The sequence below is a fragment of the Capricornis sumatraensis genome, chromosome 14 (genome assembly GCF_032405125.1).
Source record: "Capricornis sumatraensis isolate serow.1 chromosome 14, serow.2, whole genome shotgun sequence".
Lineage (NCBI taxonomy): Eukaryota > Metazoa > Chordata > Mammalia > Artiodactyla > Bovidae > Capricornis > Capricornis sumatraensis.
The window spans coordinates 79,756,450-79,782,658 of NC_091082.1; the positions used below are offsets into that span (position 1 = coordinate 79,756,450).

Genomic DNA, 26,209 nt, shown 5'->3' on the forward strand with positions numbered 1-26,209 from the left:
GTGACAGGTGACACAGTACTTCTTTCTCTAGACTTCCTTGTGTGAACAGGGAAGTGTTTATGAAGGAGATAGAAACTGGCCTGGGTTTGGAAGGATCCTCAAGAGTCTCTAGGGTCGTTAGAGGTAGGAACCCTGTGGCATATCCAGGGACCAGTGTGAATAGATGGAGGAGACATTCTGTGCAGGGCAGTGGTCCTCTGCTTTAGCAAGCAGACATCTTGGTTGGAAAGCATGATCACAATGCAGATCCCGGGCCCTCCCTGCAGATTCTGATTCTGCAGCTCCAGGGTGGGGCCTTGGCATCTGCCCTCCCTGCCTCACTCCATGGAGCGGTTCCATGTCACGTGTTGTGGTGGACAGAGGACTGTACTTGAGAAATGTTGCTGTAGCCAGTCACTACTTGATATTCTTTCTTTGTGGGATGGGCTGAAGAAATGAACATGGGGAAGATGGTAAGGCAGGGAAGCACCAGAGAGGGGATCCTATATGACACTAGCCAAAACCATGTGCAATTGCTGACTTTCAACTATTTCCGACCTGCCAAGATGATGGTATAAGCTTACTCATGATCTGTGTACAAGGAGGTGAAGGCTGAGCCTAGGGTGGTGGCTTTGTGGAGGTGGAGCCGGCATTTGGTCATGTGAGGCAGGGTATCATAGATGGAGAGAACCGTGTGAGCGGCCAGGGAATGGAGAGTGTGGGGTGATCTGTAACCAGGAGACCAGCACTTGCCCTGGACCCAAGAGGCAGCAGGGGGACGTGGGCTGGAGAGGCAGTGTGCGCTAGCCTGTTGTTTCTAAATGGGAGCCTGAGGGGCTAGGCAGTGGGAAACCGCCAAGGGTGGTGAGTAAAGTGCGGTACCATTAAAGCTGCGATTTGCAAAAATTAATGAATTTGACGTAGAGACAAAGAGGTTATTCAGTGACTTATGGCTTATAGTATGGATGAAAGGTGTGAAGGTGTGGGCAGGAGAAACTGAGACAGGATTTGGGCTGCTGAATAAAACAGGGGCATCCAGTTAAATTTGAATTTCATATAAACAAAGAATAATTTTTAGCTGAAATATTTCCTAAATATTGAATGGGCCATATATATAGCATATTAAGAAGCAGAGACATTACTTTGTCAACAAAGGTCCATCTGGTCAAGGCTATGGTTTTTCCAGTAGTCATGTATGGATGTGAGAGTTGGACTATGAAGAAAGCTGAGCACCGAAGAGTTGATGCTTTTGAACTGTGGTGTTGGAGAAGACTCTTGAGAATCCCTTGGACTGAAGGAGATCCAACCAGTCCATCCTAAAGGAAATTGTCCTGGGTGTTCATTGCAAGGACTGATGTTGAAGCTGAAACTCCAATATTTTGGCCACCTGATGTAAAGAGCTGACTTATTTGAAAAGACCCTGATGTTGGGAAAGATTGAAGGCAGGAGGAGAAGGGGACGACAGAGGATGGTTAGATGGCATCAGCAACTCAATGGATGTGAGTTTGGGTAAACTCTGGGAGTTGGTGATGGACAGGGAGGCCTGGCGTGCTGTGGTTCATGGGGTCGCAGAGTGGGACATGACTGAGAGACTGAACTGATATACATATATATGCTAAAAATGTATCTATTTATCTGAAATTCAGATTTAACTGGGTATCCTGTATTTGCTAAGTTTGGCATGCAAGGGACAGGTGGCTGAGACCTTCTGGGAGGAGAGTCTGAAGGGCCGTAAACGATAGGATGTGGGGAGCAGATATGGGGAGGTGAGAGAGGTGACTGATGTTCAGGTGGGTGAGGAGATGGAGGCACCAGCAACAGAAGTAGCCAATCAGGAGGAAGGGTGGTGCGAGGGAATGACAAGCTTGGCTTTGACTTGTTGCATTTAAAGGGCAGTTGGGTATCCAAGTGGAGTGTTCCACAGCTATTCAGAAAGGTGCATCTGGAACTGGGAAAAGAAACCAGGGCTCAAGACAGATTTAGGATTCAGAGGTAGGAATAGGAAATCAAGGGGAAGATAGGTGCAGAAAGAATATATGGATGCTTAGCTGAATGACCAAATATTTCAGAGCATTTTAAAAGAAATGATAGTGTAGTCATTCAAAATGCTCACAAGGAATTTTAAATGATATTAGAGGCTCCTATGATAAGTAGATTAATAAAATACACTTTTTTAATGTAATGTGACCTCAGCTATGTGGGAAGAAACATTCATAGATAAAAGTCCACCAACAGCTTCATCACCACGTTATAGTTGGTGACTTTGGTTTTGAGGTGCCAGGGGATTTCATTTTCTTTTTTATATTTGTCTTTCAAGTATTCTTTAAAAGAATGTATGCTACTTTCAAAATCAGGAAAATTAAAAAAAATTTTTTTAAGTAGATCTTGAGAAAGCATTGCTCCAAGTTTCACATATCCTTTCAGTTATTAGGATGCAGCCTGAAAAAATAACATTTTATTTTTCAAAAGAAATCTTGACAGCATTTCTTTTGTTATCTCCTCATCCAATCAGAAAAAAGTAGCATTAATCTTAGCAGGTCCGCCCAACTCCTCCTTCAAACAGTTGTGGGAAAACAGAACCACTAGACAACAAAAGCAGACTGGTTATCTAACAAAAGTCGAAAAAGCAGCAATAACTTTGTGTAAATCCTAGTTGTGTTAGAGACAGAGAAGCTAAATCCTTTAGAGACGTTTCCCTTCTGAGGTTGAGGGGAGACCCCTCCCCCACCCTCCGCTTCCTGCACCTCCGTCTTCTGCGATGTTCCTCCACATTCCCCCGGGAACTTGCTAAGTGGCTGCGTGACCACTGCTGCTGTGAACCATATAATAATACCTCTTGCTCGTGCTCAGCACAAAGGGAGGAAGCTTTGTTTAAGTGTCTCTCTAAACACTTCAGCCAACATTAATATTCATATAGCTGTTCCATCAGCCGAAGCAATTATATTAAATCCGCACTCCTAGCCAGGAGCCATAGCGTGAACAGAACTTCAGAAATGCAGAACCATTTGTATCCGGTAATGTATGCATTGAGTGAGGGGTGGGAAGGACGACCAGGTTCTTGCTCCTAATGCTGTTTTTGCTTAAGCAATTTAAAAGATTGGTTTGTAGTCCCTGTAGTCCCAGTGAAGACACTGATAGTTAGGAGAGTTAATAGAGCTTTCTAAAGGAAATTCTCATAACTGTAGAGCCCAGACAGAGAGGATTGGTTTAAAAAAATTATGGTAAATCAAGGGCAATTGTTATGATATAAGAAGTTTTATTGGAATGCAAAATGTTTCCAATATAATGTTAACTGGGTGGGGGGGTGGAAAAACAGAATATGTAAGTATATATGTAGTAACCTTAACTTACATAAAAATGCATATGAGTGGAAGAAAGATGGAGCGTGTACCAAAGTGTCAACTGAAGCTTTCTGCATGCTTTTCTATCGGTCAAAAGCACAGAGCCCATATTTTCTATTTTTCAATATTTTTCAATTATCTTCTACAATGCATACATATTGTATAAACAAAAGAAGGGAAATCAAGTCAATTTTGAATTGTTATCTGTAGCAATCTTAGAAAATCATCACCTGCTTTCAGTGGAAGATTTGTGATCTGTTTACTTAGTGGAGAAACATTCGGCTAATTTAATTTTATCTGATTGCAGTTGTGAAGAACAGAAGGAGAACTGTCGTGATGTTTCCAAGCCATCGGTTTAATGTAACCATTTATGTGTGGTGCCCCCATTCAGAGAATGATGCCAATGTTGTTTGTGAAAAGTAGAGTCTCCACCAGGAAGGCCAGTGACCCATATTTGGATGAGATTTTAATTCCTTTAAGGAAAGCAGTTATATCATAGGATAATTTCTAACATCCATCATTTTTATTTCTTCTTTTTAGATCTGTCCATAAATTTTCAGCTCAGCATTAAGCTGGATCAGAGTGAATTATGGGTGTGTTTCTGAGCAGGTCAGCAAATTCCTTCTAGAGTCAGGCTGACAACATAGCCACCTGAGGATACTTGGACCAGGGATCTGTCCTGTCCTCAAAGTCATCCATCCTAGGGCATTCTCAGTCTTTTAGATCCTGGCCCACTGTATATTATTCCACTCAGATCCATCTTTCATATATTGATTTGTTCATTCCATAAACAAACCAGCTGTAGTGCTTAAGTCTCACCAGGAAAACAGACAAGTGAATATGCAGTTTCACTTCTGTTATTTAATAGAATGCCAAGAGTTATAATAGGACAAAGAATTGAATACTATGGGAGCCTGTAAGACAGGCATCTAATTCAGCCCAGCCAGGAGAAATCAAGGAAGGCTTCCTGACAGAGGTGGCATCTGAACTGAGACTTCATGGCAAACTGAATTCCACTAGGTGCAGCAGAGAAGTAGGCTAGGGACTAGGATGGGAGATTTAAGAGTGAGTGTTCCCTGGCAGAAGGGCAGCACCCACAGAGACTTTAAAGGAGAAGAGTGACAGAATCGATCTGTGTTTAGAAAGATCATCCTGGCTGCTGTGAGGAGAAAGGAAAGCAGGCAAGGAGGCTGGTGAGGAGGATGCTGAGAGATGAGAGAGGCCTGAGCTGACTTCACAGGGTGGAGAAAAGTAAACAGATCCAAGATTCAAATGATCAGAGCGTGGTCATTTATTGAATATGGAGACAAGCAAGACGGTGGAGTCTGGAGTGACTTGGACTACTTTCACAGGGAAGGGGACACTCCCTCGAGAAGGCACAGGTTTTCCTGGGAGCAGGACTAGTTCCAGCTTTGGGTCTGTGGGTTTGAGCTAAGTTCAAGTAACCGATGGGAGATGCTGGACTCAGAAGAGAGATCAAAACGTGAGGTATAAACTTGGGGGTCATTGCAATCCTGATGGCACCCGAAGCTAGAGGAGAGGCTGAGAAAACTTGGAGATAGAGGGGAAGGTAAGAAACAACCAGGTCTCAAGCAGAGCCCCAAAGGACACTGTTTAACATGGGTCACAGGTAGGAGCCTGAAATGGACCACCTGCAGAGGGTGAGAGACCAGGGGAGTGGGATGTCACCGAAGCCAAGGAGGGGCAGAAAAGGGCATTTTCAAGTGCTTCAGAACTACATTTCCGTTGTCTAGCAGATGCTGTGGATGATAAAGACGCACCAACATTCTATGGCCCACCGACGAAAAATGCTGCCAGTTAAACCGCGACAGATCATTGATTGTAAAATATGTTCTGATTTCAGAGATAAAGCATGCCGACCAGCTTAAATATATCTTAGAATCAAAGAGCTGCAATATGTTGAGGACTGAAAAATATCTTTTAGGCTGTTATCAGGGGAAGTTATTGACTACTGTGAGTAGAGTTGAGAGTATGGTCAGAAGCACGATTAGAGGAGCCTGAGAGATGAAGAGAGGCAGGTGTTGGTTCAGGGGTGCTTCATAATTTGTATTCATCTCTCCTGGAGTTCTGAACCGAGAGAGAGACAATACGTACGATGGGTACCAGTCAAAAGATCACCTTTCACTTTTGTGATAAAGCTGATATTGGAGAATACGCATTATATTTGCATCCAAGAAGGCTTCCCAATGTTAAGAGCCAGGGTTAGACCCACCCTTGTGTTGCTGACCAGCACAAGCCTACACCTGGGAGGCTCTGTCCTATAGCTCTGTTCTGCTGGCAGAAGGGACCACCAGAGAGACAAGAGAGGATAAGCTTCCAGCAGGCAGATCCCCAGGACAGAGAAGCGGCTGGCCTGCACACGTGCAGGGTTTCCTTCCAAACTCATCAGTCAGATGAGGGCACAACAGAGGCCAGGAGTGTGGTGCCCCTGGAGCTGCCTTCCAGGCAGGAGCCATCAGGAATAGGGACCAGTCATTCCCCTTCAACAGTGAGAACATGGAGACAGTGTAGATAACACCGCCAAGAACCTGAGCCATTACAGAAAGGAGAGCAGAGCCCAAACCAGCTCTCTTTATCCCCAGCCATCCAGTTTTTCCCCCTGCTGCTTGGGGGGATTATCCGTCTCTTTCATGTGTCTAAATCCCCTTGCCTTCCTGTAGAAGGCCAGCTCCATTCTCTTTTTCTCTGTGAAGTCTCAGTAGTTCTGCCTAGATTTGTTGCTGTTCACTTGCTCGGTCATGTCCAACTCTTTGTGACCCCGTGTGCTGCAGCATGCCAGGCCTCCCTGTCCTTCACTGTCTCCTGGAGTTTGCTCAGATTCATGTCTGTTGAGTTGGTGATGCCATCCAACCATCTCATCCTCTGTCACCCCCTTTTCCTCCTGCCGTCAATCTTTCCCAACATCAGGGTCCTTTCCAGTGAGTTGGCTCTTCCCAAAGTATTGAAGTTTCAGCTTCAGCATCAGTCCTCCCAGTGAATATTCCGGGTTGATTTCCTAGAGCAGCCTCTCACATATCTTGGTTTTACACTTTTGTTTGTTTTGACTTCATCACTTCACACATGTAAGTTTTGTCTCCTTACATTGTAAGCCCCTTGAATGTAGAAATGAAGTCCTGTCTTTTTGTTTTATCTCCCTTAATTCCTGGAACACTGCCTGATCTGTAATAGGTTGGGCCAAATCTTGAACTGGATTGAACTGTGTGCAAAAGGGTGGTGAGATGTAACCCCACCTTTGGGAACTCCCAATCTAGTAACTGCCTGGGAGAGTCAGAGACAGTTCACATTGCACCTGGTATATGATGCTATAGGTTCTTGCTTGGTTTTCATTAACCAGATATATGGCTGAACTACACCAGTGTCCCATCTCTAGGACAGAGATAGTTTGCAGGAAACAGTTGTTCTCCTTTATACCAACCTCCAAAGAAAACAAGTATTTCTTGAACGTCTCTGAGCTCTCCTACAAAATCTAACGTGAGACCAACCTTTCTAGAAGGAGACATCCCTGTGAGAATTGGGATGAACTGCACACCTCTCCCTGGAGCCTCGATCTCCTGAGCCTCTCCATTCCCTGATTTCTTTTCTGGCAAAAGAAATCCAATAAAACATACAGGCTAAGCACCCAACACCACAGCACAATCTGATAAGATCTGACACTTAAAGCTAAGGCTTTATTCCTAGTAACAGATCTTCATGGCCTGGACAGGAAAGCAAATGGATAAGCTTTCCACGGTGTCTGTCTGTCTTTGATGTACATTCTTATGTCTCTAAACTGCAGGAGAGGAAGCAGAGATCACAGACTGCCAGCAGCATCCCCACCCCCCCTCAGTAAGAACAAGGGCTTTGTGGTTTCACTACAGACAGGAGGCAAGATTTACAAGGTGTCAGAACTCTGCTTACCTTCGCTCCTCCATGGGCTCAGACAATGCAAGGGAAATGGCTACAAATGCATGAGGGAGAGTTCAGTATTCCAGAATTAGCTTGAAAGCCTAGATCTTAGCAGCTTTGGGGTGAGGTACATAGTGGATGCCTGAAGCAGGGTCCCTGGCTGGCTGCTGGCCTGATGCACCGGGACTCCTCAGCAGATCCTGGCCCCACGTCCACAGTCAGGGCTGGTCGGAGCTCAGTGGGTACCACCAAGATGTTTAGCTCAAGTCGCTGGAGCTTTTGCTCTGAATGTGCTGTCAGAGCCTCCACCGTCGTGTTACTGTCCGATCCTTCAGGCATAAGGAAGTCCATGCTTTTTCCTGGAACAGGTGAAGGAAATAGGCGTGTATATACCTACTCCCATAGAGACAAATACATTCCAGCCCCACCGGATAGTGGACTCCTAAATTGGCTAGGAGGTAGGTTCGGTCGATCCAGCAAAACCCTGAAATAGTAGATAAGACAGAAGCTTGTTTTGTCTCATGTAGCCAGAAGTCCAGGTATAGGGGCCTGAAATGGCAACTTCATGGTGTCAGGCAGCCAGCCTCCTTCTAGCCTGTTGCTTCATCCTAACTAGGTTGGCACCTGGGCTCCCTGGTCCAAGGGAGCTCCCATCCTGTTCTGGTCAGGAGGAGGCAGTGAGAGAGGAGGGCAGGGCAGGACCCACGGGGGGCACCCACCCCTCCGCACCCCTCGCCTTAACCAGAGCTCGGGCAGAGGGCCACACTTAAGTGCGGTGCAGCCTTGGTTCTGGTCGTCTGTGTGCCCAGCTGAGGGTCATGGATTCCATTTCCGTAACAGAGAAGTCGTGCTGGGGCACATGTGAATTCCTTGGCCGTGGCTCCTTAAGACTAAAGCAGCCTCTGATTTATCCTCTTACCCGTCACCCAGCTTGGTGCCTGCCCCAGGTAGAGGTCTCTAAGTGTTGACAGAAGAGGAAGCTGTTTGGGGCGGGCGGGGTGGGGGGGGGGGCGGGGGGGGTGGTGAGGTTGCAGAGGATGACCACTGGGATCACTGGGAAGCCCCTCTCCATGTGGAGGCTGCACCGGGGTGTGGAGAAAGTCTGTGGGTCACGGACCATCATTTGAACCTCTCTAGAGCTCACTCTTCTCGTCAAAATGGGACTGACGATCCCTGTGGAATTTGCATCACAGGGCTGTTACAGAGGACTCTTCTTTTTTTTTTTTTATATTGAACAGGAAAATTGATTATGCATGCTTTAAATTTTTCTTTCTTATCCCTGGCACTCTTTATGAGAATGGTTCCCACCAGCATCTCCTCTCCCCCATAGCACTCTGCTTCCTATTATCTTTACTCTTACCGTAACTCTTCAATATACTTTGGAGGGTGGGGCTAAGAACTAATTCATTCTTGATATCATATCCCTCAGCACTTAGCACAATGCCATGATAGGCATGCAACACATATTTATTGAATAGAAATAAATCTGAGAACAACAAACCCAGGAGGACCCAGCAGGACCCGGCTGGCCCCTCCTCCTGACTCTCTACCTCCAGTCATATGACACACGGGTTCTTGGACTTCCTCCAAGTCCGGCTCCCCACTTCCCTCTGGGCCTTCCCAGCACAGCCTCAGACACTCCGCCCTGCTTCCTGGTCTGGATAACTCCTTCTCATGCCTGGAAATACACCCACACCTCCTCCCTGACCCCTTGATCATATTTGTGCCCTCGGCACTCTGCAAACATAACTCATCCCAGGGGAAGTACCAGGGAGGAGGAGATTTTGGCCCGTTCTCTTTGTGTCTTAGACAGTCTGAGGACCACGGCGAGGACCTGGATTGCACAAGCCTGGTGTGTATCCTGAGTCCAGGAGGTCTGAGAACTCTCCGCTTCCTCATTCTAATCCTCCTGAGCTAGCCAGTTCAGTGGGTGTGCGCAGTCTGCTCGGGGCTTGCCTGGACAGGTTGTTCCAGCTTCCATGTTATGTCCCCTAAGCAGAATTACCCCCAAGGGCCGGGAGAGAGAGTGGTTCTCCCTCAGAGCCTCTCTGCTTATGCCAGGATCTCTGCTGCCACATTTTACCCTCCTGATGCAGTGAGTGGCAAGGTGCCTCTAGTCTTCAAATGGCTCGAGGGCGTAAGACTTCCCGATGCCCCAGAGAAGAAGAATAAAGGCGCTCGGGCTGGCCCTCACTGCACGCTACTCGTGGCGTCTCTCTCAGCATCCTGGGGAGGGGTGGGCGGCAGTGTTCGTGTCACACGCTCACTGTAGAGTCTGGAAGGTGCTTAGACGAGTTTGCAGCTGAATGAGGAGACCAGGCACTTTCCTCAGAGGATTACAAAATGGGCTGTCCACGCTCAGGCTAGTGAGGGAGCAGATGAGCCAAAACATGGGGCAATACAGAGAGCGTTCAGTCCTGCTGGAGAGCCGCATCCTGTGCCTCAGGGCCTTTGCACATGCTGCTCCCGCTCCCTGAAATCATCTCTCTGCTGTGTCTTTTTTTTTATTCCTGTTTGCACAGCACTTTAATACTTTAATATATCATTTCATTTGATCCTCTCTACAAACCTTGGATGTAGGTACTTCCTACTTCAAGCATTTTATAGATGAGATCATTGGAGTTCATAGATGGTCAAATACAAATGTAGATTTGATATTTTAAAAGAATAGTAACAACACTAACCTAATTTGACTGAGTGTGACTCAGGACCTAAGCAGTGAAGAAACAAACATTTTTAAAAAATCAGAGTATTAGCTTTCAGGGTTCCAGCAAGGCCTAGATAATTATAACTTTTTCAAAGAGGTCAAAGCTAACTGTTGTGCTTAATTTTTTCTACCTGAGGCTTAGGCTGTGAAGATAGAAATATGCATTAAGTTGAAAAGCCTAAGATAGTCCCCTTAGAGAGCAGAAATGACTAAGAGAAAACTGAAAATTCAAAATTGCAGAAAGTGAAAACAAGAATGAAGCAGGAATGTCAAAGACAAGAGTAGCCCAACTGGGGAAACTGCTCTGACTCCTTAGGTATATATTCATTCTGGGCCTAAGAAGCATGTCGATCAGGGTGTTTATTGCTGCTGTTTAATCACCCAGTCGTGTCCAAGTCTTTGTGACCCCCTGGACTGCAGCACGCCAGGCCTCCCTGTCCATCAGCATCTTCCAAAGTTTGCCCAAGTCACCTCCATTGCATCGGTGATGCCATCTAGCCATCTCATCCTCTGATGCCCTCTTCTCCTTCTGCCCTTAATCTTTCCCAGCATCAGGGACTTTTCCAATGAGTCGACTGTTCTCATCAGATGACCAAAATACTACAGCTTCAGTATCAGTCTTTCCAACAAGTCTTCAGGGTTGATCTCCCTTAAGATTGACTGGTTTGATCTCCTTGCTGTCCAAGGGACTTGCAGGCATCTTCTCTAGCACCACAGTTTGAAGGCATCAAGGTCCAAAGAGTAAGGCAAACATTTCAGCGAGGAATTGTGGAAGGCTGACTCTTCACTGTAAGAGCAGTGTGTGCGTCGTCTTCATGCTGGCTCAACCGATCCCTTCCTTTAGGTCTCAGCTCAGATGCCACATGTCCCTGGAAGCCTTCCCTTGCCCTTTGAACCTGAGCCGAGCACCTCTCTCTGTCTCCCACCGTAGTCCCTAGCGTGTTAGCATCACCTGCTCTGTTTCTCTCCCTCCACTGCCTCCGCCATCCTGCTGCTCTAGACCTCAGCACCCAGAAGAGCACCTGCTGAGAGCCGCATGAGGAACTGAATCAGTTCTTTCCAATTGGTATGGGCCTAGAAGTGGCTGATGATTTTAGCAGCATATGATGACTTTAACTGCAGAATTACATTTTGCTTAGTACAGGATACCAGTCTGAGTGGTCCTTATGAGAGGACATAATAGAGAATAGTGACAAGAAGCAGCTGGAATTTCATTTTTGCTCTGACCCCTCCAAGCTCACTTACAGCCAGTCTGAGAAACAGGGCTTTTTCTGGGGTGTTGTAAACTCAGTTGTCTGTTTCTGCAGCTCTTTAGCATTCAGACATCAGCTGTCGGATCTTCTCAGATCTGTGAGTCCCAGCACCTCTTGAATTTTCCCCGATCACTCCTCTTAACCCTCCCAACCTCCCCACTCCCACTGTCCTCTCTGCTTCAGCCTCTGCCTTCATGACATCAAATTGTCTATAGCAGCAGTCCCCAACCTTTTTGGCATCAGGGACCAGTTTCATGGAAGACAGGTTTTCCATGGATGGTGGCCGGGGGATAAGGAGCACACAACCTAGATCCTTCACATGCTCAGCGCACGGCAGAGTTTGCACTCCTATGAGAATCTGTTTGCAAAATTAACTTATTTATTTTAATTGGAGGATAATTCTGTTACAATATTGTGATGGGTTTTGCCATCCATCAACGTGAATCTTAAGCTGCTCTGGCAGGAGGCGGAGCGCAGGCGGCAATGCCGGCGATGGGGAGTGGCTATAAATACTGATGAAGCTTCACTCACTCTGCTGCTCATCTCTGCTCTGCGGACCGGGGTTGGGGACCCCTGTTCTACGGGATGTTGGACTCCTCCCGTGCTGGGCTCCTTGCGGAGGGCTCCCCTCCCTCTCCCGGGGCCACCTCAGCCCTGTGTCCAACTCCCACCTCTGCTTTGCGACTGTTCCTCAGCCCCACGTTTGTACCCCAGAGGGCTTTTTGTGTTTACAGCAGGAGGAGGTGCAGTAAAGAAAGCTGTGTATAACTGGGGGTGGGAGGGAGGAGGATTGACTACCACAGGGATGTTTGCTTGGAGTTTTAATGAGACTACCTTTCCCTTACTCCGCTCTCCCTTTTGTTTTTCCTTTTTTCTTTTCTCCCAGCTGAGAACATCCTCTTAGTATGTCTTTCCGAATCCTAGAACATTAGGGTTTAACATTCTGCACCCAGCATCTCAGTGTAATAAATAAATCAATAAGCTGATTGCCTGCAGAAGTTTGATTGCTGAGTGCATGGGGGTACCTTTTGTTCTTCAGCAAGCAATCGTTTCACACTAGGGAACAGAGATGAATGTGGGTATAAGCTTGTCCTGGCCTCTGATGCGTAACCCTGACCCCGGAAGTCATGATTCCAGCAGTGTGTGTGGTTTACAGGCAGCTGCCAAGTGCTCCGCATCCTTCCCTTTGACAGTTTTGCGTGTCATAAATTCATTTCTCATTTGCCAGAATAGTCCTGGGTTTGTTTTGAATCTGACAGGTCCTCCGACACCTCTTTCTTAAATCTCACTAACAGATCATTTATACCAAAAAAGGCTGCCTTGACAGGAAGAAAGATAGTATGATTTTCAGTTGGGGCTGAAAATCAGATGCAAGTTATGACAACACTGAGACTTCCTAGACCCTACAGATTAATCGTGACTATCTCACTGTGAAATACTTGGTGTAGTAGGAGCTAGTCTCTATTTATTGTGGCTGTCGAAACCTTTGATTGGAAAACTCTTCACAATGGGAATATTGTCATTTCTAAAGACGTGTGATTGATTTCTTGGTATGTTCAAAACACAATATGGTTGCTTTTTGTGGTAACAATGGATATGCCCCTGAAGAGTTGTTTTTTTTGGTAAAAAACTGAATTTTTACAAATAAACTCATATGTTAAATATACATGGGGGGGCTATTATTTTACTTTATGGGTCCTTTTATCATTAGACTACTCCTAGTTCATTTGAGATATATAATGTTCACATATTGGGTTTTGCTTAAATGAAGTAATATTTTTTCTGATTAGAAAATATTATACTTTGAGTAGAAGTATAAACAAGGAAAATCTCGATTTGTAAATCCATTTCTCCATCCTGAGATAACAGTTGATATTTTGATATATTTCCTTTGATTATTTTTCATGTCTATTTTTATGACATGGGAATATAATGACTATATTGCTAAATAATCCATATTTCTCCAGTTTGTTTCTTCAACAATTTCCCCTCATATTTTTTCCATAGCTTTTTAAATTGATGTATAGTTGATATACAGTATTATAATATTATAGGTTACAGTATAGATACACAATTTTTAACACAATTTATGTTCCATTTATAGTTATTATAAAGCAGTGGCTATTTGATAATAGCCACATTGTACAGTATATCCTTGTAGCTTTTCTGAACACTTTGTGTCTTTTACTCCTCTGCTTCTGTGTTGCCCCGCCTCCTTCCCTCTGCTCACACTGGTACCTACTGTTTTGTTCTCTGTGTATATGAGTCGGCTTCTTTTTTGTTTCATTCACTAATTTGTTGTATTTTTTTAAGTTTCCATGTAAATAATATCATCCAGTATTCATTTTTCCTCTGATTTATTTCATGTAGCATAATACCCTCAATTATGGCATCTGGTCCCATCACTTCATGGGAAATAGATGGGGAAACAGTGGAAACAGTGTCAGACTTTATTTTCTTGGGCTCCAAAATCACTGCAGATGGTGAATGCAGCCATGAAATTAAAAGACGCTTACTCCTTGGAAGGAGGGTTATGACCAACCTAGACAGCATATTCAAAAGCAGAGATGTTACTTTGCCAACAAAGGTCCATCTCGTCAAGGCTATGGTTTTTCCAGTGGTCATGTATGGATGTGAGAGTTGGACTGTGAAGAAAGCTGAGCGCCGAAGAATTGATGCTTTTGAACTTTGGTGCTGGAGAAGACTCTTGCGAGTCCCTTGGACTGCAAGGAGATCCAACCAGTCCATTCTAAAGGAGACCAGTCCTGGGTGTTCATTGGAAGGACTGATGTTGAGGCTGAAACTCCAGTACTTTGGCCACCTCATGCGAAGAGTTGACTCATTGGAAAAGACTCTGATGCTGGGAGGGATTGGGGGCAGGAGGAGAAGGGGATGACAGAGGATGAGATGGCTGGATGGCATCACCAACTCGATGCACATGAGTTTGAGTGAACTCCAGGAGTTGGTGATGGACAGGGAGGCCTGGCGTGCTGCGATTCATGGGGTTGCAAAGAGTTGGACACGACTGTGACTGAACTGAGTACCCTCAAGTCCATTCATATTGCTACAGATGGCAACATTTCATTCTTTTTTATGGCTGAGTAGTATTCCATGTTCTGTGTGTGTGTGTGTGCCTGCCTATATGTATACATACCACATCTTCTTTATCCATTCATCTGTTGATGGAAGCTTAAGTTTCTTAGATGAAGTAATCTTAATAAGAATCAGGCAGGGTTGCCAATCTGTTCTCAATAGTTCTGACTTAAACCACTAAGTAATTTCTTATGGGCCCTTCAGCCCAGAGCTCTGTGATTCTGTGTGTTCTGGTTATCTATATCTGCTGACCAAACCACTCCCAAATTTAGTGGCTTAAAGAATCAATTGTTTCTCATGACTGTGTGGGTTGTTTGGCTCAGTTGCTGGTTCTCCCTTGAACTTCCCACACATGGTTACAGTCCAGTGCTGGCTGGGGCTGAAGTCATTTGAAGGCTTGTCTGGGCTGGAGGACCAAGATGGCTTGCTTACGAGACTGGCAGAGCCTGGCTGTTAGCTGGACTCTTAGAGCACTTCTGTGTGACCTCCTATGTGGCTTGTTCTTCTCAAAACATGGTGGTTGGGTCCAAGAGGGAGGATCCTGAGAGGTCAGTGTTCCAAGAAACCCAGGCAGAAGCTACAAGGCTTCTTATGACCCTGCCTGAAAAATCCCAGAACATCGCTTCTGCCACATTCTGTTGGCCAAGGCAAGGGATTAAAGTGAGTTCCGGTTTAAGGAAAGGGAATTAGGCTTCACCTCTTGACAGAATGAGACCTCCACTGGCTCAGGTGGTAAAGAATCTGCCCACAGTGTGGGAGACCTGGGTTTGATCCCTGAGTTGGGAAGATCCCTGGAGAAGGGAATGGCAAACCATTCCAGTATTCTTGTCTAGAGGATCCCCATGGAAAGAGGAGCCTGGTGGGCTCCATGAGGTCTCAAAAGTGTTGGACACTTTTGAGTGACTAACACTTTCACTTTTCTTGACATAGGTTGAAATATGAGAGTAGGGTCTATGTTTTGACTATCTGCCATACTGCATGCCAGAAAAAGCGCATTGTCTAGGGGAACAGGAATACATAATTATGAAAGGCATGAGAGGCGTGGCAGAGCAGTAGAGAGGGGTTGCAGTACGCTCCACATGTATGAGTGAATTGGCCGGCCTTGTTGATGAGGACTCCATGCATGCTAGGGGACACACTGAATGAACCCCTCCCCATGGAGGCCGGGTGGCACCCCACAGAGAGAGACATTCCCATCGGCTGGCTCCTGCTCTGCATCACCACACTCATATTACAGATGGCTGAAAAGCCACCTGGTAAGGGATAGCACTGGCACATACCTGCCTGAGAGCTACTCCAACCTGGTATCCCACTTGTATGATGAAGCTATGTTCATAAATTAAAGCTGCACTTCATTTCACAAACACGCAATGTGTGCAGTAATGTGCCCAGTACATCTGCTTCTCAACTCATGTCATGGAGGTGCTTGAGAGGGTGATACCCGTGGAGTACTTTATGTGCTTAGGGTGGACACTTTCTGGTGTTTGAGAGGAGGTCAGTTTCTGTCCAGATGCTTAAAGCCCTAATTGCGTCCCTTCGCCTGAATTAGGAAAACAGCTGCCCTGTAAAGTGCACTGAGTCGCAGGCACCTGGGCTCTAGCTGTAGAGGGCGGCTGTTCTGAACGCATGGGCTGACAACTCTCTCAGGGGCTGTTGCATTGGTTTTCACCCTGGTTGCATTGTTTCCTTCCTTCCCAAACACCTCTCTCTGGCTCCCTGGAGATTCAGATTTGTGTTTATCTGTGCTGAAAATTTAAAGGCAAGAGAAACAATGTTTCAAGCTATTTGATATATAACCAGAGGCTGTGCCAGGAATGAACTAAGCTTTGCACTAGACATATGTTAAAAGCTCAGTCTCTGGGAAAGGTTGGAAGAATATCCCTAGGTAAGAAAAACAAATATTTAGAGGAGATTGATAGAAGTTTGACCCAGAATACCGCAACGTGGGATGAGTACTCTATTGACGTATTATTAAATATAGTCTTGTGGAATGCTAGGCATAAGAGGATCCTCAAGATGCCACTTATATAGGGCCCATAGTTTTATACCACCAGGAGGGCATCTGGCAAGGTGAGGAACATGGAAGGAGGGATGGGGGAGAGAGAGAGAGTGAGGATGAGGCACCACACACATAAACCTCACGGCGGTGGACAGAGTTTGGAGGAAGAGGAGCTTCACCCTTGCCTGATTTCGTCCATGTATGTCATGCTAATCAGGGGAGACACCTCCTGTTTTTCAGCTCCCAATGAAGAGTCCACACCCTCCCCATTGCAGCTGACGGTGTGCCTCTCAGTCACACTAATGTAGACCTACAGTTTACCTTCCTTCTCTTTTGCCAGCAGACATTGTGAGAACCCTACTGTGTTGCCAGATTCTGTGTTAGTGGAGGGACGGGACGCAGGAGAGCTCATGCCGGGAGACAGACAACAAGTAACATCATTACAGATGATGATCAGTGTTTTGGAAAACCAGGGGTGACAAAGAATAACATGGGGTTCCAGTTTCACGTAGGATGCTCGCGAGGTCACAAGTGATCCCGAAGTTATTGGTTGAACTTTGACATGTATCCTATGGTATTTTTAGTTTTCTGAAGTTGCATGTCATTAAGGTCCAAATTAAAACCATTCTGGCCTTTTCTAAGCCCCAGCCGTGGAATGCCGAACGGACAGTAGTCCTGGGAGATGGTGGAAAGCCAGCATCGACGGCCAGACTGCTCTGGCGGGCACTTTGCTCATCACCGCGTTCTCTCCTCAGGGAAAGGAGACGTGTTTGGAGACGTGTTCTGGAAGGAAGCCACCCTTGCCCAGTCCTGTGCCAATGTGAGGGCCCTGACCTACTGTGACCTGCATGTGATCAAGCGGGACGCCCTGCAGAAAGTGCTGGAATTCTACACGGCCTTCTCCCACTCCTTCTCCCGGAACCTTATTCTCACCTACAACCTGAGGAAGCGGGTGAGTGTGCAGTTTCCGTCTCTTTTCTACCAAGAGCAGTCTCTGCGCTCTTAGGACAACCACGTGGGCTGAGGAAGTCCTTTCGCTGTCTATTTAAATGGAGTAGCTGATTCTGTAGAGGTTCTGCTTGTTGCTTGCTCTTTGGAGCTTATGCTATAAAATGAGAGAGAAAAGGACGTTGCTTGATTAAAAGATGGATTGATTTTGGGGCAGAAAGGTTTGCTCCTGAGTGTGTCTGTGGGCTTTTCCTCAGTAAAATCCTCACCTTCTAGCATTTTTGAAAAGATGAGTTAAAAAAAAAAATGAGGTTGTTAGTCAATAAAATGGTTGAGTGGAATCACTTAATTAATGTAAACTGAATTTTCCCTGCTGATTAGAACACACTAAGTGGTGTGAGGCTGTTAGCCAGCTGGTAATAATATTTTTTAAAAAAATAAAGATAGGAAAGTGAGTCAGTTGAGTCCAGAAGATAAGAGGTGGGATTTGATTGTCTGGAGATTATTTTATATACAGATGTCAGTTTACCTGACGGAGAAATGATTTGTGGTTTTAAGAACCTGAAGATCTCTCATCTGAACTTGTTACTTTCACCCTCAAATCATCAGAATTGCTCCATCTGTCTCTGCAAGGATTAGACAATGTGTCTTATACTTGGGGTTTTCATGACCGATGTTCTTGCATTTCATTTATCTCCTTTGGTCAAGCAGGTAGCTCTCCACCTGTAGAATTCATCCAGGAGGACTGTCTTAGGAATCTTTGCAGAAATGACCTCGTGATCTCCCCCACCCCTCAAACTGCTCCTCTTTCATGGTCCCTGTCTCTATTGACATTGTCTGTGTCGCCCTGGGGCTCCAGGTTGGAAAACCCTGCCATCATCCTCAATGCTTCTTCCCTGTCTCCCATGCTTCCGTTTACTCATCACATCCCGTTGCTTCTACCTGTACCCTCAAACCTCAGTCCACACTGCTCTCCTCCCCAGGAATTTCCCTGAGCTCTTGGACCGCAGCACCCCTGATACAGCGTCTCCTCCCGTCCTGGACCAAGCAGTAGGCCCCAAACCCACTCTTCCGTCTTGTGCGCTTCCTCAATGCAGTACTTCCCCGCTGGCCACTTATGTGACCACTGGGATGATGTCATTCCCCTCCCTAAAGGCTTTTTGCCCCACTCTAACTACAGCATGATGTCCGCTCACTCCCACACGGTTTATGTGGTTTTCCACATCTGGCCCAAACTTAACCCCTAAGCCCCAACCCCAGTCAGTCATCCTGCACCCAGCATTCTCACCAGGAAAATGACCCATATGGTCTGTAAACACGCTGCACCCTTTCAGAGCACCATGTCTCTGCATGGGCTTCCTGGCCTGGAATTCTTTGCTCTCAAACCCTTCAGTTCAGTCACACAGTCGTGTCCAACTCTTTGCAACCCCATGGACTGTAGCACACCAGGCTTCCCTCCATCACCAACTCCCAGAGCTTGCTCAAATTCATGTCCATTGAGTTGGTGATGCCATCCAACCATCTCATCCTCTGTCATCACCTTTTCCTCCTGCCTTCAATCTTACCCAGCATCAGAGTCTTTCTCAGCACCAGAGTCAGTTCTTCACATCAGGTGGCCAAAGTATTGGAATTTCAGCTTCAGCATCAGTCCTTCCAATGAATATTCAGGACTGATCTCCTTTAGGATGGACTGGTTGGATCTCTTTGCATTCCAAGGGACTCTCAAGAGTCTTCTCCAACACTACAGTTCAAAAGCATCAGTTCTTCGGCACTCAGCTTTCTTTATAGTCCAACTCTCAAATCCATACATGACCGCTGGAAAAACCATAGCTATCACTAGATGGACTTTTGTCGGCAAAGTAATGTCTCTGCTTCTTAATGCTCAAACCCTTAAGGGTATGCTGAAATATTTATTTGTTCATAAATCCCATACATGCCAACTGAACTAGACTAGATGTATAAAACTGAATTAACACCCAGCTCCCTAGCTTCAGGAAAAGAAAAGAAAAAAAGTGAAGTCCTTCAGTCATACTTGACTCTTTGCGACCCCATGGACTGTAGTCTGCCAGCCTCCTCTGTCCATGGGATTTTCCAGGCGAGAATACTGGAGTGAGTTGCTATTAGCTTCAGGAACCTCAAGTCTAATGGCGAAGATGCACACAGGAGGGATGAGTGCAATACATGATGCTAAGTACCCTGAGTGTGATTTGTACAAGGTGTTACGAGATCATAAAGGAGGAGGGCAGCTAAAGGAGTCAGAGAGAAAGTACTGGGGGTGGGTGATGAGACCTGAGCTGAGTCTTAAAGGATCAGTTTGCCAAAGGGAAATAGGAGGGGAGTTTGAGTCAAGGCACAAGAAAGGAAACAGCTTTTTGCCTTCCAGGTTTTTGGTACAAAGTTCCAAACACTTGTCATTGGGCTATCGCAACAATGTGCTTCCGCTTGTTTTAAATTCCTTGACTTGCATTGCCCTGTGAGTCTCTGCTCAGAGATCTGGGAGGGCAAGGGCTCAGTATCCCAGTGCCTAATCCAGAACGGGGAATTTTACAAACATCTGGGGATGGCATGGAGAAAGAGATGGGAGCTCTGGGTCTCAGCATCTACATCATAAAATGTGAGGCTGTGGCCAAGATGATTGATTATTTTTCTGGCTCTGTGATTGGAAAACTGGTCATTTAAATTCCAGTGGGGAATGGGAAGTGGGGGAGAAATGTGCATTCACAGTTCCTCCTCGTTTATCTGCAAACGTGGAATGCCTGCTGCTGATACTTTTAGCTAAGTGGATTCTCTTAAAGTCTGTTATGTGATTGATTCCTTCTTTTTATGAAAGCAAGTTGATTATAATCAGCTTTCAGTGTTGCTGATAATATAGGATGGGAAAAGTGTACATTTTGGGTTATTTGGAGGACTAATCATCTTGGAATAATTGTGGATCAAGTAAATCTGTCTTAGAAAAACAAGGACGGCAACCCAAACAGCAGCACGTCAGTGGTCAGATTGCTTTTGTAAGTGCAGAATGATGGACAGCTCTGCAGAAGAGAAGGCTCGGGGGGTGTGTTTCTGAAAGGCTGTTTGGAGGAGCAGCTGGCATGGTCTGTATGGCCACGGGGCACAGAGGAAGAACCAAAGCTGTAGACAGTATGAGAGAGACCTCGGAGAAGATCAGAGCTGCTCAATGAAAGCAGTAGGTACCTGGTTTCTTGTCCAGAAGGTGTTTGGCCATCCTCTGGAGACCCTCTCAGAAACACTGTGGAAGGGACTTAGTCATCCGATGGAGAGTCAGATCAGTTGACCTTCAAATGTCCTTCCAATCTCAAATGCCTATAAATCTGATATGGATCTGAGAATTTTAGTGAGTTCTTTGCTATAAAGAGATAGCCATTCTTTTTCTTGGGAAAAATAAAAATAAAAGAGGCTTGTCATTTTGGTATATCCATTGCAGTCTCTCATTGTGTCCTTCTGAGAATTAATTCCTAGTTACATAGGGCATAGAAGATGAGAACATTACATGCATGAATCATTCTTGTAGCTATTTTTTTTCTGGCCAAGTAAAGTGTATGCTTGTGGCTGTTTCTATCTTGGCAAAATCGACTGTGTTATTCTGCAAAGATGCCTGAGAACACGGTGCCTTTGACATCAGCTTGGGGAGTTGTTTGCTCTTGTGGACGCCCTCCAGTGCACAGCAAGAACTCTATCCAGTCTCTCCTCCATTTCCCCACCACCCTCATTTCACAAACGTGACGTTGCATAGAAAGTTCACAGAGCTGGATGAGTAAGGGAAGAACTGGAGCCAGAAACGACTCATTGGCCAGGTTTCTCTCTGCCTCTCACAGCTTCATGGCTGACCCTGGCCTCTGCATCGCAAGCCTCACCCTCTCACCCCTAAGTCCATATGTCTGAGCACCCTCAGCCTTGGGCACTGCTCTTGGGATCCAACTCGGGGAGGACCTGTTACCTTTTCCTCCAAGACACCTGGGGTCATAGGCAGTGATGAAGGAGGCAGAACCTGGAGGCTGGTCCAGCATTTTGTTGACCTTGGGTTTTCCTTGTCTCTGGGCTCTGAGCCCGATGAGACCTCAGTCTGTATCTTGCTCTGCCACTTTGTGCTTCTGCAAGCCCTAAATGCTGCCTTCCCCATCTGTAAAATGGGGCTGATGGAAAGGTCTCCTTGCAGGATTGTTGGGAGGATTAAATAAGATACTATTGCAAAGCTCCCACACACAGGGTCTGGAGCATAGTACATGTGCAATTAAGTTGTGCGTTATTATTGTTTTGTTGTGTCCACGTGACACTCTTCTTTCTTGTTCCATGCCTCTGCCTTTGCGTGTAGAGGGCACTCATCCTTCAGAACGTCAGGGTACTCGCTCTGCAGCATGTTCTGTGGGTGGATGCTCCCCCCGGGATCTCTGCACCTCCTGCAGCAGAGGGGCCAGCTGCTCTGGCCTCCTTGTCCCTTTGCTTTGGTCAGTGGTGGCGTCGACCCTCACCCAGTCTTTTGGCCAGTTCCATTCATGGAGGGAAAGCTGAGGTTGTTCTGACCTGTTGAGTCAGTCACCAGGGCATCTGTGTTGTCAAGAGGAAAGCACAGCTTCCTCCTTTCTTCTGAGGGAGGTAGCATATTGTTGTCCATGATAAAAAGGAGGTAAAAGGTCCCCATCCCAGATCCTTGGCTTTCTAGGGTGTCAGGCTCTCTGGACGTTTTCCTACAGGCAGCTGGAGCTTTGCACACTATTAATAGTAACATTATTCCCAACTCCAGTTAGTCACAGTGTCAGTATATGTTTTATGTCAGCCTATTAAATCTTCAGAACAGCCTTCTGATATCCCTGTACCAACCCCACTTCTCAAGGGAATAGACTAGGACCCCACGGAGAACAGAATCACGTTTCTAAGGTCACCCACTTGTAAGTGGTAGATTGCAAACCACGCACATGCCCCCCTCCCTGGTAAGCAGCATCACATCCTGTGGTGGGGCCCTGGTTACCTGTGGCGCTCAGCTTTTCCATATGAGTATTCTCCTTCGGCCTCTGCTTTCTCTCAATCTGTTGACTTTTCAGAGGTGGCACAGTTTGTCTCTAAAATACCTCTAATACCTTTGTTGTTCTCCAGCACACTCCAAAAATTGTACAGTAAATTGCAGTCATATCTCAGGTTGTGAGACTTGAGAAGGTTTCCCCTCAAAGTGACAGCCACACCATTGCTGGGTGTGCCAGAGAGGCATGGACCAGCAGGTCAGCCTGGCTGGTGTTAGTAACTAGGAAGAGCTAAGGACCTGGGTTTGAACCCTGGTGTGACTCCTGACTAGCTGTGTGCCCTTGTGCAAGTTACTAAAATAGCCTAAGCCTCAGTTTTCTCATCTGTAAAAAGGGTCTAATAGGATTCCCTCCTAACTAGGTTTAATGGGAAGATCACATACATTAAAACAAACACAGTTGACGTAGTTCCTGTAGGAACCACTCACTACATATTCGTTCCCTTCTCTTCCCCACCACCCGTTCTCTCCTCCACCTTCAGTCCAAGAAGTTCTGGGTTCACCCTTTGCTGTGCTGTTTATAACCAGACCCCTTCTTGAGTTGGTGTTTCACCTGGCTCTACTCTCCTTGTGACCGGAGGGAAGCTCTCACCTCCCAGGTGCTAGGAGATCGGTCCTCCTGCCCATTGTTGGCACAGGAGAGGAAATGGATCACAAGTAACTGACGTATTGCAGACAAGCAGTTGGGTAATTAACAGCAGTCAGTGCATGGGATGATTGGCATGTAGGTTATTAGTAGGGTGGCGCTCATTTTCTGTGTGGGGGGCTTTATTTTTAAAGTCAAGATTGTGCTTTTGAGTATGTTTTGCATCATGTTTGCATATAGTAATTTGCTCCAGGATAGATTTTTTTTTCCCTTGGCTTGATAAGGTCAACCTAATGAGTTTGGGAGGGACCTGGGACAATAGTTACTGGTGGTTTCAAAGCAGGAGCCTCCTGACGCCTGTTTTCTAAAACGGAGGTTGCCATAGTGAATTGTGATGAATACTATAAGTACATTTCTAGCCCACTTTAACCAAAGGGGATTTTATTAATATTCTGGAGAAGAGGAGATCAAAGCTTGGAGGCGTGAAGAGAGCTTTGGCTGTAGCTGGCATTGGAAAGCCTTGCAGTTTCCTCCCCAAACAATTTCTCATGGAAGGTTGGTAAGAGGCAAAGACAGACTGCAGAGCCAGGTGCTTGGAAATACGTCCCCTTCCTCACTGCATCGCTAAGTTTTTAAAATGATCTCTACACAGCCCATATTTTCCTTGTCATTCTTCCACAGTGAGGGCTTCTGTGGAATGAAAATCATCTATTAAACTGTCAAGCTATAAAGATCATTTTAAAATCAGGGTGTTGAAATTAAGGATGGGGAAGGAAAGAGATGGGTGTGAGTGATAAGACCATAATTCTTTCAGGACAACAAAATATAAATCAAAATTGAGTCCCTTTTTCCTTCAAGAGGATCAGGAGTGATGTTTAGGGACCTGTGAGGCCTTCCATGGATTTTCAGGGATCCTCCCTAGTCTCCCCCCTACAAAGCATATGATCACAAAGGTGAGAGATAATGAAAGGACCCCATGCTTCATTATGTATAAATCTGCAGCCATTTCCAAGGAAGCAATAAAGTTCTGGAAGAAGTATGGGGTTTAAAGCTAGAGCCTCATACCTGGACTCAGCCACTTGTTAGCTGGGAAGGCGGGAGCAGTGAGGGAGGAATTTGAGTAAGTACAGCTCTCTTCTTCTGTGGCTTCATCCTGTCTGCCCCACAGGGTGGCTGTGGCAGGATGACCAGGTGGAAGGCACAGGGCCTTACAGGTGGTAGGTACACAGTCAGATGAATTCCCTCCCGTTATCTGTAGGTGTGGGGGCTGCAGAGCAAAGGAGAGCGGGGGCTGTAATAGTTTGGCTCTTTGGAAAAGACCCTGATGCTGGGAAAGATTGAGGGGAGGAGGAGAAGGGGCAACAGGGGATGAGATGGTTGGATGGCATTGCCGACTCGATGGACATGGGTTTGGGTGGACTCCGGGAGTTGGTGATGGACAGGAAGGCCTGACGTGCTGCGATTCATGGGGTCGCAGAGTCGGACACGACTGAGCAACTGAACTGAACACTCATATGGAGGCAGTAGGTAGTGGTGGCTTAACATGTAGACTCTAGTGTGAAAAGTACTTTTCAAATCCTGACTCTCCTTCAGGACCCTGGGCCAGTTACCTAGCTTCTCTGGGTCCCAGTTCATTCACTGCTAACACGGAAGCAGTAATCGTACCTTAGCAGGATGCTTTGAGGAAGAATGTTCTCAATGTTATGTGTAGCTATCGTTATTGTTATTGATGAGCTTAGCTTTTCTGGAAATGCAGAGGTCCTATCAGGTGCTGAAAGTTTTAAAAGGGGAATAGGGGCTAAATTTGAACAGGTAGAAATCTCCCAGACAGATGATTCCAAAATCTGTCCCTGGGCCCCTCAAGTTGTACCAGAGGACCAGGTGATTTGTCAGGGAGGTTTGGGAAAGAATAGTGCTGCTGGACTCATCACAGATCCAATTTCCTCCCAGGAGAGAATGGATGGAGGAACTGGAAGGGCTCAGTGTGGGGGAGGTGGGGTGGGAGGGACGTTGTAATTTATCTTAACCCTTATCAACATCATGTCCGTGGCACAGTGTGTTTACTAGGAGCTAGAAAGGATCTGGCCTACTGTAGAGGACTGCCATGCCAAAACAATCTTTAGGAGATTAATGTACCTACCTAATATTTTCTTAGAAGTATGTTGTAATTAATGATAATAACTAGGGTGGTGCTAACGAGTCCCAGACTAGGGGCTCATCCCCAGGTGAGCAGGTTGGCATCCTGAAGCCTCAGATGTTTAGCCCACTATTTCTCACATTCATCTGGCCCCTGAACACTTTTTGAATTGTACCAATTAGTATCTGTTATCTATTTTAGTACACCTACTAACATCTGTCAGAGTGAGCGTTTTGCAGAGCATCGTTGGGAAACAGGAACTACCGACCCTTAATCTCTTGCGGCTCCAGTGGTCAGTGACCTGCAGAATAGATGAGTCTTGTCTGTGAAACATCAGGAAGCCAAAGTCACTCAGTGGTGTGGGGGGGAGGGGTGGGGCGGGAAGGGAGGGGTGCTCGCTGGGTCCTCAGTAAATCCTGAGCAGAGATTGCTGGCAGAGTCTCCCTGCTTTCTGAACATCCTCCTAAACTCAACTTTCCCTCACTCCCTACAAGTGCCCTGTAGCCCATTTGATTTCTAAAGCGCAGCCAGCCTTACATTGTCAAAGAGCATTTGACAGCACATTCTTGCTGGCATAATCCCATGGACAGAGGAGCCCGGCAGGCTATATTCGGTGGAGTCACAAAGAATAGACCCGACTGAGCACACTCACATGCTAATAGGAGGCTGCTGAGACATATTGTCTCCTTGACTTCCGATGCCTTCCTGGTTGTTTTATTGGCTCGGTCAAGTTTCACGTTCCTACCTCATCTGCCACGTGTCTGTGCTTCCTAGTTCCCATTTAAATGTTCCTCCTACTCTTTAAAATTGTCTCTTTGGCTATAAGCTCATCCTTATAAAATTTGCCAGTGAGTCGTGGAGGTCTTTATTCTAGCCCCTGCTCCCCTATAACTGGAGAGTCAGGATTTCAAACTAGGCTGCCTGTCACAATGAGAACTACCTTCTAAGATGTTAGAGTAATGGAAACAAATGTTAGTTCAGCCCTTCGGACGCCTGCATCAGGAGCTCACACACAAATCTGCCCCAGCCCAGATGTCCATGCAGATGGTTTTTATTGTGATGTGTGTCATGGAGCAGTCCAGTTTTGATGCTTCTCACAGCAAACTTTGTCGGTTGTAATTTACTTGTTACCGGTGTCACTTAATGGTCTTGTCCTGCCCTTACTTAATTTAAACTTCTCAAGTGAATCCACTGGTGCGCTTGGACTCCATCTGTCTTCTCTTCAGCC

The 26,209-nt window shown here is 46.1% G+C and overlaps 1 protein-coding gene across 2 annotated transcripts in view; it reads left to right on the forward strand.

Annotated features, from left to right (window-relative positions):
* The window catches only part of KCNH1 (potassium voltage-gated channel subfamily H member 1), a 420,328-nt gene that overhangs the window by 314,470 nt on the left and 79,649 nt on the right, over positions 1-26,209 (forward strand). For both annotated transcript variants that reach the window (XM_068986173.1, XM_068986174.1), the window contains exon 10: positions 17,034-17,230. In XM_068986173.1, coding sequence (XP_068842274.1) covers positions 17,034-17,230 — 197 coding nt within the window. The remainder of the gene's footprint in view (positions 1-17,033; positions 17,231-26,209) is intronic.